Below are 14,418 nucleotides of genomic sequence, written 5' to 3' on the forward strand. Positions count from 1 at the left end.
TCAGTAAGTGATTGTTGGATGTACTTGTCATTAGGAGCTCCCTGAGGTTTCTCTTCTTTTAGAAATTGGGCTCAATAAAGATGAACTCTTATCCTGATCCAGCCCATGTGTGTAGAATTAGATGCCCTGGAAGGATTTAATAACCTATTTTTGCCTTTGTGATTGAAACCATGATTTTTGATTTTATTCTTATTGTGGCTTAAAGTGGAAGAGTTGGCTAGTCTTGAACTTAAGATATTTGGGAATGACCAGTTACTTGCTACAGTTTTTCTCAAGTTAGATTGTTCAACTTTGTGCATTCTTTTCAACAAAAGTGCTTAATGACACACTGTAAGTTTGTATAAATCTTTATTTCTGTGGATTAATGACTTCCTAACCAATTACCATAGTTCACTCATTGAATTCCAGTGTTCTCACTGACTTCCCAAATTGACCCAGTTGGAGAACTGAAAATGGCAAATATTCTCATTTTTGCTATTTCTCTTGCTATCCCTCTAAAAGAATCACACACTTTACTAACTTGACAAATGTACAGATCTTTTTGCCTTCCTCCAGTATTTTCAGATATGTTGCTCTTGACCAAAAGTGGGGGAGTGGCTTATTCTGATCCTTATCTCCCTAAGTTTGGTAATTATGGAGGGAAAAATAGTTCAGGTCCCTCCGAGGTTTTTTTTTTTTTTTTTTTTTTTTTTTTGCGCTTTATCATATCTTCCCAATAAAAATAGTGTTACAAGTGGTGGCACTGACTCATCTATGAAAATCTATTTAACCCAGATGAACCTGTTTTTAACTGTTTACCCAGTGTAGCTGTATAGGGTGACAGCTCTGTGTTAAGTACACTTTTACACTTTTGTTGTCAGGGATGACCTGTTGAAACCTGAGTCTAATTAACATTTGATGCTTCACAAAGAGATTTAGAAACTGGGGAGTTTATTGCAGATGTTAGGTGTGACTTTAAATAAAATTTCAAGTCTCTTAGCAAAGGGATAATGTAAGAAATTAGGAGTATAATATAAGGAATTAGTGCTTGAAAGATCAGGATTCATGAATACTATCAGTTATATAATGGTAAGAAACTTAAGGAATATGGGTCATAGATATCCTGATGTCAGAGAAATTGCCCTTAATTCCAGAGGTTAAATTCAAGACAGCTGTAGTGTGTCTTTTATTTCTGATTAAAAAATATATATATTTATAACAGTTTTACAGTATATTTTGAGGTGCTTGTTAACTCCAAGGGAACTTAATTTCAAGAAGCATGTGGATTTACTTTCCTATCTTATACATAATTCTAGCATTTTCTCACCTTTCCCTTTTCAAGTGAATTTTATTATAAACTTGCTACTTAAGTTGTATTTATAAGCCATAGAGCCAAGTCCTGGCTTCATTAGGGAAAATATGGCATTCTGAGTCTCCTCACACCTATTCTGTGACTGCTACAACAGTTAATTCCTTGCAAATGCTTTCACATACATGTATACAAGAATATATGTTCTCTCTGATTTTGAGAGGAATAAACTGTGGGGTTGGTTGAGTTCTTGCATGCAGGCCTTTCTTTGTCAACTACTAATGAGAAGATTTTGCCAGTTTCCTATCTGCATCTATAAAGTGGTAGGTTGATTATGGAAGATCTTCAATGCTCCTCTTAGGTCTAAGATTTTATTAAATCTTTTTTAAAAATATAAGTCTTTACTTTTTAAAAAATTATTTAAATGTGTACTTAAGACACCAACATAATTATTTCTAAATGTACATACAGTTCAGTGGCATTAAGTATATTTATATTCTTGTGCACCATGATCACCACTATCCATCTCCAGAACTCCTTTTGTCTTGCAAAACTGAAACTTTGAACTTTTGAACCCATTGTACACTAATTTTCATTTTCCCCTATGCCCCAGCCCCCTGTGACTACTGTTCTGCTTTCTGTGTCTATGAATTTGACCATTCTGGGTACCTCATAAAAATGGGTTATATAGTATTTATTCATTTGTTACTGGCTTATTTTACTTAACAGAATGTCCTGAAAGTTCATCCATGTTGTATCATGCATCAGAAGTTATTTCCCTTTTATGACTGAATAATATTCCATTATATGTATATATCCCATTTTGTTGATCCATTCATCTGTCCAAGGACACTTGGGTTGTTTCCACCTTTTGACTCTAGCATATAGTGCTACAAGTATTTGAAGGAATTCCTATTTTTGGTGTGTGTGTGGGGGGGTGGTTATTCCTAGGGATCAAATGACTGGACCATTCATACCAGAATGCCCAAGGTCCTACTTTCTCCACATCTCTACATAACTTGTTATTTTTTAAAGTTTTATTGCCATCTTAACAGGTATGAGTGGTATCTCATTGTGGTTTTGATTTGCATTTAAGAAACCATGCCTCCTGTGTTACCCAGACTGTCCTTGAACTCCTGTGCTCAAGTGATCCTTCAGTCTCCCAGGTATCTGGGACTACAAGTACATGCCACTTTGCCGAACAAGGAGTTCTTTGTATATTCTGGCTATTAGACTAATCACATGTGTGGTTTTTTAGATATTTCTTCTATTCTGTGAATTGTCTTTCATTTTCTTGAATATATTCATTGATAAAGGGACATTTTTAATTCTCATGTAGCCCAACTTATTTTTCTTTTTGTGTTGTTTTTCATTACTAAATCCAAAGTTGTAAAATTTTCCCCCTATATTTTCTTCTAAAGATTTTATAGTTATAGCACTTACAGTTAGGTCTTTGGTCCGTTGTGGGTTTTTGTTGTTGTTGTTGTTGTTGTTTGCATGTTTTGTTTTATAATTAAATTTTATATATACTATAAGGTAAGTGCCCAGTGTTATCATTTTACACCATTGTTGAAAAGACTGACTTTTTTTCAACTCTAGTTGAAAATCATTTGACTAGATTGATTGACTTTGGTTTTGTAGTAATACTGTTATTACAGTATGATTTGCTATGTGTAATTTTCTTTTGATGTTTTCTGAACTTGAACTTGGGATACCGCTCAGTGGTAGAGCACTTACTCAGAGACCTGGGTTCAATTCCCAGCACTACAAAGAAAAAAAAAACTTGCAGTAAAATATTGGACTTGGAAGGACTTATTTGATAGAATTGTAGGTCCTTTCATTTTAAAGTAGAAATAGTAATCTGTAAAGTTTTAAAATATTCTGTATATAAGATCATCTGGCGTACCCTTTTTTTTTCCTTTTCTTTTCTTTTTTTTTCTTCTTCAATGTTAGGGTGATAAGAAAGGTTTGTCTGTTCCAAACAAGAGGAGACTTTGTAGAAATACCTACAAACTGCAATATATGATCTTATTACAACCTACTCTATAAAAATATATTTTGAATATCATTGGGAAGTTATTAATCAGGCTGAATATTAGAATGATAAGAGAAAATTATTTCGATGATATAATAGTATTTTTATAGTTATGTGAGTATATCATTTTTATAAAGATACTTGCTGAAATATTTAGTGATAAAATATCAGGTCTATAATTAATTTTGAAATGCCTCAACCAAAAGAAGAAATTTAGCAAAATGTTAGCAGTGTTTGTTATAGGTGGTTGTTTATTGTATTAATTATTGTTTATGTTTGATCTTTTTTTTTTTTTAAATAAAAAGGTTTTCAAAAAGTTGTTTCCTCTGAGTTTTAGATTCATTTGTCTGTGTCTGCTAGTTAGATCTGTGTAAACCTATAAGTACCTTAAACTCAACATGCCCCACCTGAACTATTATTTCCTGGTCTTTTTGTTACAGTATGTACTTTCCCAAAGGGTCATTTCTCCCTGTACTTTACTTAGCATCTCTACTTTTAGGAATCCTTTTCCTACATACCAATAGCATAAATAATAACCCCTGTTACATATACCATTGTGGTATACTGTTACAGCATTGTGTTAAACAGCTGTTTCTATTTCCATAGCATCCATTTGTTGCTGAGCTCCTTAAGTGATAATCTTTAATGTTCAGAATCTTTGAACTGAACTGTTGAAATGTATTTTCCTCCATTCACCTGAGAATTTCATCTTCCTTGTGATTGCTGACTTTTTCAAAGTGTGAAAGAAACTTGATTATTTTGATCCAGGCCTTGAATGAGTATCAGCCAATTAAGCCTATAATTATTTTGGCATTTGATAGTGGGTTAATTTCTATAGCCAAGGTGATCACTAAATGAGGTTGTGCCTTGTCTTTGAAAGGTGGGAAGAAGAACGCTATCCTGAAGGCATCAAGTGGAAATTCTTAGAACATAAAGGTCCTGTATTTGCTCCACCATATGAGCCCCTTCCAGAGAGTGTCAAGTTTTACTATGATGGTGAGTTGTTCCAAATTGTCTGATTCTTGGCCAAGAAAAGGTGTCTGCTTCTATTTAGGAATAGAAAATGAGGAAGAATCCTACTTTCTATTTATTTTGTTTTAGTTATTACATGGTTTCAAGAAAGAGGCACCAGGTGTTTACTTAACTTTAAAGGCCCATGTGCTACTGAAAAGGGAACTGATAACATAATCCAGAAAAGGTCCAATTACATGGCTCACAGTCCATGGTCCTCAAGCTCTAAAGGTTTTTGTTTTTAAGTTTTTTTGATATTTGTATATGGACAGCATACCTTTATTTTATTGGTTTATTTTTATGTGGTGCTAAGGATTGAACCCATTGTCTCATACATGCTAGGCAAGCACTCTACCTCTGAGCTACAACCCCAACCCACTAGAGGTTTTTATCTGAATGTGATTTCCTTGGACCAAGTCAGTGCAATGGAGTAGTTAGAAAAGTCTAATTTTAATGGTAATATTTTGTGTTAGGGATAATAATGCAGGCCAACAAGCTTCTTATCACTAAAAATAGTATTAGTATTTGATGGAAGATTAATTACTCTGCTGTCAACCTCTGGGTAGGACTACTTGAATCTGTTATTCATCTTTGTAATATAACAATATGCCTTTGGTATATATGCAGTCAAGTCTGATAAGTTGCTTTAAAGAAATGCCTGCCTGGGTCTCTTAGAACCTTCAGAATTGTGTCTTAGCCATCACCAATTTTTCTATACTTGTGTTGACAGATTTGAAAATAGCCTTCTGTTGTCAGTGTAGCAATACATAGATGATAATGCTCAGTTGATTTCCCTCATTCCAAGAGCTCTATGCAGTAATAGCTAGAATGCTTATGTGCTTAAGGGTTTGCGGTTACTTACCAGAATGGATCTGGGCAATAGCTATTGAATAGGTGTGGAGTAGGATTGGGTGCTTCTGAACCAAGTGGTCTACTGACCAAACTTTGAGAAACCCTGGAAAAAAAGACTGCTGGTGACAGAACTTTGGAGAGCTCTGGTACATCTTTTTGCCTACCAACAGTGGCTTCAGTGCCACACATCCTATGGGTCTAAGGTAGTATAGGTTGAACATCCCAGATTTGAAATATAGATGCTCCAAAATCTGAAAATATTTTTTGAGCACCAACCTGACATACCAGAAAGTGAAATTTTGTTTTATGCTTAAGAATATTTTTAAAAATTACATAAGCTTGCCTTCAGGCTTTGTATGTATGAAACATAAATGAATTTTGTGTTTAGACTTGGGTCCCATTCTCAATATTTCTCATTATGTTAATGCAAATAGTACAACATATAAAAAGGGGGAAAAAACACTTGAAATCCTAAATACTCTAGTTATAAGCATTTTGGATAAGGGATGCTCAATTGTAAGTGATACTGAAGGACTGGGTCTATAAGTGAGAAAAGGAACAAGTGTGGTAAGCCAGAATTTTTTAAAAAAATTTATTTGTTCTATTTAGTTATACATGCTAGTTTGATTAATTAGTTGTACAATGCAGTTTGATTCATTGTACACAAATGGAGCGCAACTTTTTATTGTACACGATGTAGAGTTGCACCATAAGTGGAGTCGTACATGTACCTAAGGTAACGATGTTCATCTCATTCCATCATCATTCCTGCCCCCATGCTCTCTCCCCTCTCCCCTTTGCCCAAAGTTCCTCCATTCTCTGCAAGCTTTCCCCTCACCCCCCACATTACATATCAGCATCCACTTACCAGAATATTCAGTCTTTGGTTTTGGGGGATTGGCTTACTTCACTTAGTATGATATCCTCCAACTCCATCCATTTACCTCCAGTGACACAATCAGTTAGCGTTTGGTACTTATACAGAATTTCTTTTTTTTGAAGGATATATTCCTGTGTTCAAATACCAAGAGTATCATAAGGTACAGGTATTCTGGGAAAGATTAAAAAAATAATTATTAATAAAACTCAACCACAAAAGCCTCACTTTGAGGTTCAAAGAGATTGAAGGGAAAAGCTAGACTTTCTAGTCTTGGGATTTCTTTTACTTTTCAAAATGGGAAGGCAAGACCTAGATTAGTTGTTGCCACGGTCCTTTCCCCCATTCTTTAAAAAAAAATTTTTTTAACCTTTATTTTTTATATGGTGCTGAGGATTGAACCCAGTGCCTCTCACAGCTACCCAATCACTCTACCACTGAGCTGCAACCCCAGCCCATCCTTTCCCCCATTCTTGCCTAGTCCTTCAGTTCTAGAGTTTTAACATTTCTCAGATTTCCCTCTGGGATTTCTTCCTTTGATTGTGAAAACTCCCACTCTGTAGTAAGTCAAAGAGTATTGATTCCTTAGCTCAAACTGATAATGTCAATGCTGCCTACTCTCTGGGGAAGAGAATTCTCAGATTCCTTTAGAATCTGCCAGGGAAGGTGGGGGTAATGGGTAAGGACCTTCAGTTTTCAGCTCTGACTCAGCAATTTCCTTTTACTGGAGATGACCCTTTTCTGTAAAATTATGACCATTGCCAGGAATCTTCAAGTCATCCTCCCACTACCCTGCAGCAGGGAGCTGTTATTCAATCTTTTGACAGCTTATTTTTTTTTTTTTTTTTTTTTTGAGAGAGAGAGAGAGAGAGAGAGAGAGAGAGAGAGAGAGAGAGAGAGAGAGAATTTTAATATTTATTTTTTAGTATTTGGCAGACACAACATCTTTGTTTGTATGTGGTGCTGAGGATCGAACCCGGGCCGCACGCATGCCAGGAGAGCGCGCTACCGCTTGAGCCACATCCTCAGCCCTGACAGCTTATTTTAAACAAGACAAGTTATAATTACTTCCTCTGTTGGGTCAGAATTCAGTAAGGTAGCCCTGAGTGTCTTTCTCTGTCTCCCCCTCCCCGCCAAATACTATTAATACATGGTATATACCAAACATACCAGAGAACAATTCACATTTTTCTTAACTATTCATTTTATTCTTAGTGGCTTAATATCTTCATTTACAATGGAAGCATTTCAGTTCTACTGTCATCTGGTTCAGGCCTGAGTTCTGTGAAGAGCTGGCAGTCTCTAGATCAAGTCTTCCTTCCAAAACAGGAATTTGAGGGGATTGAGAAGGGAAAGCTGCGCCACCTGTTGGTCTTTTAAATGATGGCCAAATAGGTTCTTTCTGTCTACCAGGAGTTTGAATTTTGTGATACAGTTCCCCATATTTCTACAATCAGGGGATGAGATGTCTTCTGAGTTTTATAAGAAATGGATTTTTGGTTAAATTTTAGGTTTCTATATTAAATGTGAACTCCTTTAATTGAATTGTTAATATTAGTCAGATGCTATTATTAGGGCATGTATTGGTTCATAAAGTTGGATGTACAAGGAAAAAATGGAAGTTGTTCTGTTCAAAGTACTCTCTTTGAAAAGTAGATTTAACTCCAAAGTGCTTTTCTTTTATTGCTTTTTATCTAATTAAGATATGCAAAACCCCTAGGCTCTATCCACATTTGCTTTACCAGTAAGCAGCTTTGTGATACATCAGGGCCTTTTTAGAGCAGCTTTTACATAAACACTGCGTGCTATGAGGAACTCTAGCCATCCCTTGTGCTATGGAGGCATACTGTTTTTGTAAAAGGCAGCCTCATAGTACCTGTATTCCAGTGCAGTGCATTGCAAACCCTCGTGAATATGATTCTCATTCAAATGCAGTTTCTGATTCAGTAGGTCTAGAGTTAGGGCCCAGTATTCTATATTTCTGACAAAATTCCCTCATGATATTAATGCTTTTTTGGTCTTTGTAACACATACTTCTAGTAGCAATGTTCTCTGAGGTCTTATTTAAGCTTTATGGGAAATCTGGGCTTGCCTGCTATAGATATAGATCTATATCTATATATAGATATATATCTATATATATCTATATATAGATATATATATATATATTTAAAAAAAATTCATATTCCACCCACTTAACTTTGAAGAAGAAAGATGCCTATTTGTTTTCCCTGCAATTCCTTTCTTCCGCTCCCTTCCCTAACCCTTCCTCCCCTTCTTAAACAGAGGCTGCTTAGCTTAGCAGTGGCAGGACTCCCTCTGAGGATTTGATTTTTAAAAACCATTGAAGAGGTGTAAAGTACCCTGCTTGCTGAAAGGAAAAGGAAGAGTGACTGGGCCTTCCCCAGGTCATCCTTGTCCTGAGCAGGCACCTGGGAACAGTTAACTGGCATAGTCTCCAAAAATAAGCCAGGTAAATATCTCCAAAAGAGCAGGAGAATTTAAACAAGTAGATGTAAATCAGTATGTTGTCTTTGTTTTGTTGTAACTGTCACCAGACGTTTTTACCATTCCATAAGAATGGTTATTAAAAGAAGACTCCGGTACTCAGTATTAACATTTAGAATATAAATATTATACCTTACTTCTTGGAACCACTTTTTCTTCTAGGTAAAGTCATGAAGCTGAGCCCCAAAGCAGAAGAAGTAGCTACGTTCTTTGCAAAAATGCTCGACCATGAATATACTACTAAGGAAATATTTAGAAAAAATTTCTTTAAAGACTGGAGAAAGGTACTATAGTCCATGTATTAGATCCTTAGTGGCTTTCAAAAATGTTGGTCAAATACTAAGTAAAAATTATGATTTTACAAAAAATTCCCTGATATAAAATCTGAGTTTTATGAATCTTGTTGTATTACAAATTGTATATTTTTTGTCTGTTTACTTAATATATTATGGGTAATTTCTATCCAAGAAATCTTATTTTTCTTCTCTCAGCTCTCATATAACTGCAGGAGGGAGTTTAATCAGATTAAGACAAACAGAAAACCTCAATCCAGTTGAACAAAGGAAAATTTGACTCTCTAGGACTTCCCTCTGCTATTGCAGAGATGTTAATCTGACATCCCATTTGTCTTGATTCTTGTTCATTTTGCTTAACCTACTTTCTGCTCTTAAAACCACATGTATCTATTGAGGTGTTTTTTAAAACTCTATCATTCTCAATTTGTGACTAAAGAACTAAAGTTTGTTTCCTGAACTAGCTCTGAATATCAGATTTAATGAGTTAGTAGAGCAGGGGTAATGTTGCTAAGAGACAATGAGTATGGAACTGTTTCTCTCATCACTAAAGTAATTGCTCATATCCATGTCTCTCAAAGTTTTATTCATCTACCTGAGATTTGTGGCAATTTGCCAAGAGCCCAAGAAACCACATAAGAGTAATCTTTATCTCCCCCTTTTCTTTTGACTAGGAAATGACTAATGAAGAGAAAAATACAATCACCAGTCTAAGCAAATGTGATTTTACCCACATGAACCAGTATTTCAAAGCTCAGTCAGAAGCTCGGAAACAGATGAGCAAAGAAGAAAAATTGGTACTACGGAATTTATTAAACCTCTAGAGAATTTTGGAATAGTGATTAATTCATGTAATTTCTTCTTAGTTCTTTGGGACACATCATTGACGTCAGTATTAATTCACTGTTCTTTATTCATTAGCTCAATATAACAACCCTGATGTTGTTCCATTGAAAACCTGTCCTACAGTGGTACTAGATATTAAGGATTTAAGAATCAACTATGTACCTCCCTATTCTTTGATTTGTTTTACTTTGAAATCTAGTCACACTTATCCACTTTTAGTTTTGGCCATCCTCATTGCTGAAGGGTCTTTCTAGTATCTAGCACATACGTTTTTTTTGTACATGCTACCTGTTTGTGTAAAAAAGTTTAATTGAAACAGGCACATCTACTTATTTATATATTCTCTGTTGTTTTTATTCAGTAGTAGCAGAGATCAGTAGTTGCAACAGAGACCCTTCCCTTTATTCCCTTTATTCCCACTTGGAACCTAAAATATTTTATCTAGAAAAAGTTGGTAACACATAATCTAGAAGAATTCAGGCGAGATTTTTTATTAAGTTAAGGATGTTAAAAGATTCTTTGTACTTCAAGGCCCTGTAGTTTCAGTTTTTTAAAGGACCCGTTATGCTTACATAATCATATGGGGGGTGGTACCGAGGATTGAGCTCAGAGACACTCAACCACTGAGCCACATCCCCAACCCTGTTTTGTATTTTATTTAGAGACAGGGTCTTGCACCTAATTTTTACTGAGGCTGGCTTTGAACTCGAAATTCTCCTGTCTCAGCCTCCCGGAGCTGCTGGGATTATAGGTGTGCACCACTGCGCCCAACTCTATATATTCATTGAATTTAACATTTATTTATTTTAGGTCTTAAGTTTAAAAATTACTGAGTCACTTTAAGAATGATAACTGCATCAGATGTTTTTACTCTTAGGTTAATCTTTTAACTAATATTCCAAATTAGTGAAATTTAGTGTATATTTACTTCAGGTTTTTTGTTTGTTTGTTTTGTTTTAAGACCACTTTGGAGCTTTGTTCTTGAAATGGTGATTCAAATATAGAAAGCTTTTATTAACATGACCTTCTTAGCCCCTGCCAAGGACACAACCAACAAATTTAGTTAATACCCACAAAGCAGCAGAACTTGGTTATCAATATAAGATGGTGAACAGTTGACAGAAGATAAGGAGGTTAGAACTCCCCCTTCCCCCACAAGAGAAGGAGCAAGTATCACAAAGTATAAAGTATATATACCCATAAACCTAAGAAATAATCCATGAAACAAGTTTGTCTAGGCTTTAAAAACCCTTATGAAATACTTTTTAACCAAATGGCTTTGGCTTTTGTGAAGGACTTTTTAAAGTTATATTTTAAAACACCCAGATAATACTTATAAACACATATTGTTTAAAATAGAGGAATTAGCCCAGCAAGGTAGGGCATGCCTTTCTGTAATCCCAGTGGCCAGGAGGCTGAGGCAAGAGGATTTCCAGTTCAAAGCCAGCCTCAGCAAAAGCAAGGTGCTAAGTAACTGAGTGAGACCTTGTCTCTAAATAAAATACAAAATAGGGCTGGGGATGTAGCTCTGTGAGCAAGTGCCCCTGAGTTCGATCCCCAGTACCAAAAAAAAGGAATCAGATTTTTTGTGTGTGTAGTCAGGCTCTTCTTGCTTCACCCCGCCCTGTTCCAGGACTGGGGATCACACACAGGGCCTTGAGCATGCCCTTTAGCCAGACTCCCCACCAGTAAGCTATATCCCCAGTGCTGAGAAGTCAGTTTTGAATCTGTAGTTGAGGTTAGTTGTTCTAGGTAGATTTTTAGGGGGAGGATTTTATTGTCTCTGAAAAATCTACCAGATGTTTTCTTATACTTTAATTTATTTCTTAGTGATTTTTGACCTGTTCTTCCACAAGAGATAAAAAAAAAAAAATAGGTGAACAGAGAACAGCAGTTTGAATCCATTTTGATTACTTTGCTGTATTCCAGAAAATCAAAGAGGAAAATGAAAAATTGCTGAAAGAATATGGCTTTTGTATTATGGATAACCATAGAGAGAGGATTGCCAACTTCAAGATAGAGCCTCCTGGGCTTTTCCTTGGCCGTGGCAACCATCCAAAGACGGGCATGCTGAAAAGAAGGATCATGCCTGAGGATATAATCATCAACTGTAGCAAGTAAGTACGACAGTTATTTTTTAGGTCAGAAATGAGGTGAAGGGCTTCCTTTATTGCCAATAGTTAGGACTGTTCTCCATGTTAGTGAGGACTGTTCAGGAAGGAGTAAGAGCAACATGGTATATTTCTGTGGGTAGATCTCCTGAGTGTTTTTTAGGTTGAGTTACAAGGAGAAAATTTGGAAGTAAATGCCCAGCAGATACGTAAGGTGAAATTGTTTCTTTCTTCTCATTTCTCTGCTTTCTTATTTTCATAGAGATGCTAAGGTTCCTTCTCCTCCTCCGGGACATAAGTGGAAAGAGGTGCGGCATGATAATAAAGTTACTTGGCTGGTCTCTTGGACACAGAACATCCAAGGTTCCATTAAATACATCATGTTAAATCCCAGTTCACGAATCAAGGTAAGGAGCTAAATAACTAAGGACTGATCCCATTAGTGGGGTTAATAATCTTTTTAATTTTTTTTTTTTTTTAGTTATGCATGATAGACTCCATTCTGATTTACAAGCATGGAGTATATCTTATTCTAATTAGGATCCCAGTCTTGTGGATGTACATGATGGTGAGCTTCACTGTGGTGTATTCATATGTATATATAGGAAAGTTATGTTAGATTCATTCTACTGTCTTTCCTATTCCTGTACCTCTCCCTTCCCATGATTCCCCTTTATCTAATCCACTGAACTACTGTTTCCCAACCACATCCCCTTATTGTGGATTAGCATCCACATATCAGAGAAAACATTTGAATTTTGATTTTCTGGGATTTACTTGTTTTACTTATTATGATAGTTTCCAGATCCATTCATTTACTGACAGATGTCATAAACTCATTCTTAATGGCTAAATAATATTCCATTGTGTATGTATATAACAATTTCTTTATCCATTTAACTATTTTCTTTCTTTATTTCTTTACCTGTTGATGGGCATCTAGATTGGTTTCCATAGCTTATTTATTATGAATGGTGCTTGGTGCTGCTGTGTCACTGGTGTGGGTGTGTCACTGTAGAATCTTTATTTTTTTTACTCCTTTGGAATTATACTAAGTAGTGGGCTAACTGGGTTAAATGGTGGTTCCATTCCTAGTTTTTTGAGGAGTCTCCATACTGCTTTACAGACTTGCACTAATTTGCAGTCCACCAAGTCCCATCAATGATGTTTGAGTGAATGTACCTTTTTGCCTACATCTTCCCCCACATTTATTATTACTTTTATTCTTGATAGTTGCCATTCTGGTTGAGGTGAGATGAAATCTTAGTTTAGGTCTCATTTATATTTCTTTATTTTTTATGTGGTACTAAGGATCAAACTCAGTGCCTCACATGTGTGAGGTAGGTGCTCTACCACTGAGCCACACTCCCAACCCCTCATTTATATTTCTTATTGTCTTTGTTGAATGTTCTCTCCATCTAGACTAATAGACAATAAACCTTCCCACTAAAAAAGACAAGTACTTTCACGGTTAGCATTCTCTGGTAACCTCTCTAAAGTGTCTCATTGTAATTGGTCACATTGTAATCTTACTTGTTTATGAATGTACAAATATTTACTAAAATCCCAGTATGTGCCAGGCACAGCATATGCATAGCACAAGGAATTACATTGACTAAACAGGACAGATACAGTCCCTTCCACCATCCCTGCTACTATCTGGTAGACAGAATTTGATATAGGGAGTAATAAACATATATTGATTTCCATAGCTCTCTTCCTCTATTCAGCTTTCTTGACTCTTGAGAAAAAGAATGTGAATTCTCTGAATCTGGAAAGACTAAAATCTAATCTAGTCTTACATACCTTTTCTAGCTTCCTAAGTTCTCACCTGGGTAAATCGCACCAAAACCAGATGGGATGATGTTTGTAAAAGCACATCATCATAAACTATGTGTTTTGGTTTTTATTGATAGAGTTTCTGAAAGAAGAAACTGTCTTGTTAGCCAGTTGGCTATATACCTGGCTTTGCTGACATACATGAAAATGTGAACAGCAACCTAAAAAAACTCAGGGAACTAGTTCTCTATAGACTGTGGCTTTTACATTTAGAAGACAGACTAAAAACCTAAGTCTTGGTTTGTAGGGATTTAACATCTTTTTAAGATGTGAAAGCCACATTAAAAGGCTTAGTATATTGTCATTTACACTACATTTTCTCACTTATTGCCTTGTGTTTCTAATGAAAAATACTCATCTACATATTTTGCCCCTATCAATTGAAAAATTACTTTACCTAGAATAAATAATCAGAAAAAGAACTCCTAAGCAAGTCATTTAAAGAAACATTATTTCTTAAATAACACAAAGCTTTAGGGCTACAAAAATAGATAAACAATGCTTTTAGCCCTCAAAGAATTTGTAGGCCACTGATGGGCTGTCCTGTAAAAATTCAACTGTGATAGAAGAAAGATAAAAATTAAATGTTTTAGATAAATAGAAAGCAGTTATTACCAGCATTAGAGATCAAGAACAATTTTATAAAGGAAATTAGGCTAAAACTAGGTATTAAAAGAGCTTCAAGTAGAAATAATTGTGTGGTTATGGACACAGAGAGACAGAACATGTTGAGGAATAGAGGGTGTGAATAGGAATAA

At 35.6% G+C, this 14,418-nt stretch overlaps 1 protein-coding gene across 1 annotated transcript in view; it reads left to right on the forward strand.

Moving 5' to 3' along the window:
* Top1 (DNA topoisomerase I) overlaps positions 1 to 14,418 on the forward strand; it is a 79,555-nt gene that overhangs the window by 49,461 nt on the left and 15,676 nt on the right. The window contains exons 9-13 of the mRNA XM_076851853.1: positions 4,204 to 4,319; positions 8,734 to 8,855; positions 9,539 to 9,661; positions 11,640 to 11,827; positions 12,084 to 12,228. Coding sequence (XP_076707968.1) covers positions 4,204 to 4,319; positions 8,734 to 8,855; positions 9,539 to 9,661; positions 11,640 to 11,827; positions 12,084 to 12,228 — 694 coding nt within the window. The remainder of the gene's footprint in view (positions 1 to 4,203; positions 4,320 to 8,733; positions 8,856 to 9,538; positions 9,662 to 11,639; positions 11,828 to 12,083; positions 12,229 to 14,418) is intronic.

This window comes from Callospermophilus lateralis, chromosome 3, assembly GCF_048772815.1.
Source record: "Callospermophilus lateralis isolate mCalLat2 chromosome 3, mCalLat2.hap1, whole genome shotgun sequence".
Taxonomy (NCBI): Eukaryota; Metazoa; Chordata; class Mammalia; order Rodentia; family Sciuridae; genus Callospermophilus; species Callospermophilus lateralis.